Source organism: Theobroma umbraticum, unplaced genomic scaffold (genome assembly GCF_002168275.2).
Source record: "Theobroma umbraticum cultivar Fairchild unplaced genomic scaffold, ASM216827v3 scaffold_51.0, whole genome shotgun sequence".
Classification (NCBI taxonomy): domain Eukaryota; kingdom Viridiplantae; phylum Streptophyta; class Magnoliopsida; order Malvales; family Malvaceae; genus Theobroma; species Theobroma umbraticum.
Genome location: NW_018397260.1, coordinates 2,543,062 through 2,549,754, shown reverse-complemented (window position 1 = coordinate 2,549,754; position 6,693 = coordinate 2,543,062). Strand labels below are relative to the sequence as shown.

Here is a 6,693-nt window from a genome sequence, read left to right as displayed (position 1 = left end):
TTTTGTTTTTAAGAGATAGATAAGTTGAAAAAAAAATCAAACTAAACAAACACTTAATGAAAAATAGTATGTGCAGTCTTTATCTTTATGTTTTTCTATGGATTTGATTAAGTTTCAATGTGTTTTCATTTTTAATTCATCTTTTGAACATAGTCGAACTACGTATCACCATCAACTACATATCTTAACAGGATATCAATGGCTGTTGCAATGCATTCCCTCCAAGCCAAACACGAATTCAGCCGCCGTTATATATTATAAATTGGTTGTAAACAGAACATTTATTTTCCTTAAGAATCTCCCTATTTTAGGGTGGGGGAAGAGGGCAGCTTTTAAAGTAACCGATGCTTTTAAAACGCTGGCCAATTTCAACTTATTGAGGATTTTAACAGAGGGAGTAACTTCTTCCTGCTTATTGGCTACCAGCAAGCTGACGTCTATAAATCAACAGTGTTGAAGGACATGTACTAAGTTATCGTCATTAATTTCATTCTCCTTAAGAATGCATATGCTAGTAGCCGATATCCTACTATTATAGCTATCATAGTACCAACTTCCTTGGCGTCCCAATCAAGTCGTAATCCTTTGAAGGGAGAGATACATGAACCTGATCCAGTATCCGAACCAGCACAACCGTAGTGAATCTTGAGCAACAGCCTGTATGTGTGGTATGTAAAGGAGATGTATCTTACCCACGACATAAATGCTGGGACTTTCTGCAACCAATTTTCAAAATCAGAATCTAATAAGCGTTATGCATGTACTATTTATACCCTTTCGTTATTTGTGCCTCACATTTGTCTCAAGAAATAATATGAACCGGGGTACAGGAATCACACCTGGATAAAGAATCCTCCGGATAACATGGAGGCCATTATAATAACAGAAGCCAATGTTGCTGCTTTCTTCACATCCATTAATGCTGCTCCTATAGTAAGGCCAAGACCCTGCAATTTTAGATGAAAACAAGTTATCGTAGTCTATAATTTCAAAATTCTGTCAGAAGTGATTGACGTTTGATTCAGTATAGCTTACCTGCGATGCAACTACACTTACGAAAACTGTAAGCATTGTAAGAGAAAATGCTGTAATTGTTGGCTTCAAGCCTGCCATAAGATAGACAATCACAAGGAACGCTGCAGGCAATATGAGATCCAAAGGAAGATCAGTTGTCATTCTGGCCAAAAAAAAGGCACTGAGTCTGTACATGCCTACAGATCTTTCCAAAGCTAGCATCACTCTCTCTTGAGGGAATGTGAAAATGGAAGTAAACATAGGAAAGAAAGCCCAAAACACCGAAATGAAGAATAACAGCCCTGCCTGCATGCGTTGGAATAATATAATAACAGACTGAATATTTACAAAAATATAAGAAAAGATTTTCACAAAAGCTGAGTGGCCAAACCAATGTAAGCATGTACAGATGTTGCCTGATCCTCAAGTCCCTTAGGAGATGAAGCTCAGAACGCCACCAAAGTAACCCATGATTATAGCAGTAGATAAACTTGGGTTACGCGCATGCAGCTGAAGTATTCATGGCGTCTCTCCTTAAAGCCCCTTTTAAAGAGAACTGAGAACTGGTCCACCAAGTTGCTCCCATTCCCTTGAATTCAACCTTGTCTGCATCTCAGACTCAGCACTAGGACAGGTTGTAGGAGCTTTGTCTTCTCCAACTTTTCTACCCTCTCTGCATAAGCCTCCACCAGATACTGCAGTGATGAAAATCCAAGATTGTTAAGTGAGAGGGTTTGAATACATAAAAATGAAACTTATTTGGGCTTTCGGTTTCGACCTCATGGACATCAACTTGGGAAGGCCCTCCATGTTTCATATCAAGACTTCTCTTTCTAGGCAGAAACCTGTCCTCGAAATCTGATGGAACCGATTTGTCTTTTATGTTTCCATTGGCCAAATCAATAAGAAACTCTGCTGGATTCATGGCTATGAGTGGAAAACAACCAATTGAGGAGAAATATTCCATTGCTTCTGAGGCTTTTCCAAAGTACAAGGAGCTGCCTTTGCCCAAGAGAATCAGCTTGTCAAACTTACTAAATAGTCTACTAGATGGCTGATGTATTGTTGTCACTACTGTCGTGCCAGACTATAAAGCACAAGCAAATAAGCATTATGTCTTCTTTTTTTTTTTTTTTTGCGCTTAGAAAATTAGCAGTTAATTACAGTATTTACGAATCTTGACAGCAATAAAACCAAGCATTTTAAGTACCTGTGCAATGTTATGTAGCATCTGAACAATTCGTAGCGCAGTTGTTGAATCCAGACCTGATGTTGGTTCATCTAAGAATAGAAGTGATGGGTTAAGGAGGATTTCACTGGCAATGCAGACCCTTTTTCTCTCACCGCCAGAAATTCCTCTAAAAAATGTGCCACCAATCACTGTATTTTGGCACCTGAAACATGCAATTGATGTTTTGACTTACAACCAAGTAGCAATATTGCAGAAACGTATCAGCAATAAATAAATAAACCTACTGTTTGTGACCCGTCTAATGAAGCAACTGGTATTATCCTTATGTCTTAGTATCCATATGAAACTTGCAAACCAAAAATTCTAGAAGTAAATGCTACTATATTGGCCAATTCCATTCAGCTCGATCATATATATGTAGCTGAAATTGATTTGAGAACCCCCAATTATGTCATTTTAATAGTGCAAAAGATTTAAGTTTTAGTTAAAAAACTGAATAAAATAAAAAATTAAAGCAGAAAGCACCTTTCAAGGCCTAGCTCGCTAATAACACTCATAGCCCTTTCCTTTTTCTGCTGCATAGTGAAGGTATTGGGGAGCCGGAGCAGAGCAGCATATGTTAGAGTTTCCTTGACTGTAAGATGAGGAAAGGTAATATCATCTTGCAGTACAAAACCAATCCTGTTGCATGAACAACGATATCAAATGAATCATTAAATTAGAATTCAACATCATATACATGCAGCAACATATGCAAGCCTGTATCAAGATGCACCTCCACTTCAGTGACTTGGAATATGGTCGATCGTTGTAAGTGATGGTACCACTGTCAAATTTTACTCTTCCACTAAGTACATGAAGAAGAGTTGTTTTCCCCCCTCCTGATGGTGCCATCAGAGCAAGAACCTCTCCTGGATATACCAAGCCACTTATTCCATGGAGTATATGCTTCTCTGCATCTGAGATTTTTTCGCCTTTAACTGGTACCTTATATTTAACATCTTCGAACTGCACAAAACTGAAAATTGATTATCCACTTTCATTGTAACTTTAGGAGATCGGGACTACAACAATAACACAACAATACCATACTGGATGCCACAAATATGGTATATGGACCATTCTGTTACCTTTAGACATATTGGGAATGTGGGTTCATATTGTATGTTCCTCCAGGTGCATGATTCTGTATCTTCATGAGCTGGCTGAGACTGACTTGTTGGATAATTTCCTGTATGAGAGAGGATTATTACTAACTTGCCTCGACAGAAATCACCAGCTCCACTAAGTTGTGAGTGTTAATTTTGTTTATATTTCCATTGTGACAAGTTAACATGAATTTAAAAGGTAAGAGTAATACATAAACAGCTAAAACCATGAAGATATAAGAAGCAAAATGTAAGGAAGCAGACAGATGGTTGCTGTTTTCTTCTTGAAAACATTGGCTGTACTGCTCAAGATATTATCATTTGAAAAGTTATAAAATGCGCTAATTGTTCTACTTTTACCGCTATTAATTTGTAGAATTGAGCCATCTGAAGGTAAGGGGACATCAGGACGCAAGATAGATGAGCCAATACCATTGCTGGAAGTCCCCATACGAACAGAATCTATGTCATCAAGGCTCACAGCACTACTCTCTTTATTAACCAAGGATCGGATACTTGATGACTTTGTTTTGCATGTTGTTTTCCCACATGGCGGTTCCAATTTGGCTTCAGAGTTATGTGTCCCTTCTTCTATGCTAACTCCAGCACTTTCATCTCCTGGCTGGTCAATACTTGGGGCTTTCCTGGAAGCTGATACAATGATGGCGTCCTTTCCATCCCTTGCCACCTTTGCATCATCAATCATGCCTTCAAAAGACTCCATTAGCTCCACAAACTGATTTCAAAAAGGAAATGAATCACATACCATTGGTCAAAGCTCGATCAAACTAGCTGCAAGATCCTAATATATATATTATTTAGATATATCCTAGTTTATACATTGATAGAAGTTAGTGAACTTCTTGTGTTGTTTGAATAATATATAGTTGTCCAAATGTATTACCCCAAAACAGAAACTCTTCTAAACCAATTATAGTTCATATAGGCTTAAGGCCATATATCAGAAATTCAGGCGACACCATACCAAACAACAAAAATTAAAAAAAAACAAACAAAAAGAGCTTAAGAGAATGGAAGCAAATTACCTGAGGAATTGGAAATGAAAGCCAAGAGGGAAATGGAGATTGCAAAGAAAGTAGCAGGATGATTTAGCTCAGAAAGTGCAATGAGACTGTGGGAGAATGTTATGTAATCATGAAGATTATATAGGCACAGGATAGATGAACACTGTGCTATAACAATACTCATGAAGCTGTCCAGACCAATTGCACCCGCAAGAAACGGAAAATTGTTCTCTACTATTTAATTTCCTTCTTGCAATGGCGAAAAGACCAATCATCATCTGGGAAAGACCTGTTTTATTTTCTCATTCTTGTCTTCTAGAAAGTAACTCCTGCATCATAAGTTTCCATAATTAATTAGGAACATTTTCTTGACAAAAACAGTAATAATAATAACATTTTTTGTTTGAAAGATCCTGGCAGAAAGTTCAATAGTAAACCAATCACACTGATACGGTTTTTTCCATTGAACCAAGATATCATTTATATGTGATTAGTAATTTAATCAAAGATGGAGCAATTCAAATGTCAAAGTATGTACCATTTTATTGATTAAGAGACTAGCCGTGCTAAACTAGGGTCAAATTTAATCATGCTTAGCATGCACAAATTTGCTTCTTGTTTTTGGAAAAATCATAGGCTAAATGGTATATTGTACAGTATTCTAACTTCATTACTCATCTTTCACTCATATTTGACTTGATTGTCGGACATTTAAAAGTCAAAATAAACTCCTACTTATCTCATCTATCAAGTTACCGATAAAATTTCATCAAACCAATTTCTGGCATTAACATGTCTCATCCGAAACCAACTCTTTACTAAGTTAGAAGTACACGATGACATTATATACTCACCAGTTTGTAAGTGCATAATACAATTCTGATTTTGTAATTATTCACTGATCAGAGCCATTTAATTTGTGAGCTGGAATCTGATAGGCTCAACCGACAAGAATCTACATCAAAGGGCGTTAAAATTAGATTGATCCGGTCAAAGACATTTTGACCAATTCTCGCCCCGAAAACAATGAATATTCGAATCATGGTCAGTAAATAGATCGTCCAGGTACACGAGTTCCACTCATTTGCGTGACATGCAAAGTAAAGTAGTGGCTGAACCATCAATGCATGTGCATTCAGAACCAAAATCCAGGGCGGTGCCCTGGTTGCCAGGGCAAATTTCCCATACAAGAGATTAGTAGGGTCACAGACATTCTGGCTGGTGGAGCAAACGACGTACCAAGAGCTGGAGCTTGACTCGAAAAATTGGTAATGCTATATCTATATCAACTAGGTGGGACTAAGATCTTAATTTTTGTTTTAAATTTCCGGAGTTAAGTGAAATGAATTCTGTCCAAAGATGTCCCTTGCTTTCCCACAGTGGTTGTTCCGTCCTTTTGCTGACAAGGTGGAAAAAAATCAGTTGACAAATTTATGATCAGTCCAATTCCAGGCCTTTTACTTCACCTTCGTCTGGAACTTCCCCATTTCTGTAGTGAAAATGAACACTCGAGAGATCGTGAAAGATAGTGGCCAACAGGGACACTTCCCATCAATGAAGGTGATGAGTTGTCTTTTTCCTATTGACCCAAGAAAAGTGTGAGTAACTTAAATATTTGATGGATTCAGTGATAATACTTCTCCTGATTAACTATAATCCAATCAATTATTGAATCTTACCCAATTAGCATATTGGAAGGAAGACAATTTTTGCTATTATTGACTTTCGTAACTTTATAGTACTTGAGACTTCCATATCCAAATACACTGAAATCACCTTTGATTTGAATGATCTTGGAATCTTCATGGTGCTCTAATAGTTGTAATTTCGAAAAAAAAAATTCTTTAAAGAAATGCTTTAACAGTTAGAACTCCAAATGAAAATTTTTTATTTGACATATTTAGATGGAATGATTAGGTCTATGGAATGGGAGGATTAACTCTCCATTACATACCCTAAACCCTGATAAATTTGTATATATCCTTATTTAGTTTGAATAAAAATCCAATATAGCCAATAATCTCATCAATTTCTAATTGTACCAATCTAAATCTTCTGCTAGCTCAACTTTCACAAATTGTCACATGCGCACATACATACACACACACATATATATATTTGGATTAATATATACATACATGTTTGGTTTTAATTTTTTTTCTCCTTTCTTTCTCATTTTTTTTTCCTTTTCCTCTCTTCAGAGCTCATTTTCATCGTGTAAAAATAAATCGATATTCAAGATTCTATAACTATTAAAAATAAGAAGGCATAATGCTCAAATAAGTTACCAAATTATTCAAGAATATTCAAATAA

General features: G+C 36.5%; 2 protein-coding genes across 2 annotated transcripts; both read right to left on the bottom strand.

The window, feature by feature from the left end:
- Positions 1–273: 273 nt before the first annotated feature.
- LOC149527171 (ABC transporter G family member 27-like) lies at positions 274–1,320 on the bottom strand. The gene is made up of 3 exons (XM_089783573.1): positions 1,036–1,320; positions 840–947; positions 274–716 (listed from the first exon to the last, which is right to left on the bottom strand). Exons 1-3 carry the CDS (start codon positions 1,273–1,275, stop codon positions 468–470), a joined length of 597 nt encoding a protein of 198 aa, XP_089639699.1. The 5' UTR covers positions 1,276–1,320; the 3' UTR covers positions 274–467.
- Positions 1,196–4,548, bottom strand: LOC110416815 (ABC transporter G family member 22-like). Its single transcript, XM_021428919.2, has 9 exons — positions 4,401–4,548; positions 3,715–4,090; positions 3,337–3,437; positions 2,982–3,214; positions 2,732–2,887; positions 2,225–2,408; positions 1,793–2,101; positions 1,431–1,709; positions 1,196–1,320 (listed from the first exon to the last, which is right to left on the bottom strand). The coding sequence occupies exons 2-8, from the start codon at positions 4,076–4,078 to the stop codon at positions 1,611–1,613; spliced, it is 1,446 nt and encodes a 481-aa protein (XP_021284594.2). The 5' UTR covers positions 4,079–4,090; positions 4,401–4,548; the 3' UTR covers positions 1,196–1,320; positions 1,431–1,610.
- Positions 4,549–6,693: the final 2,145 nt, after the last annotated feature.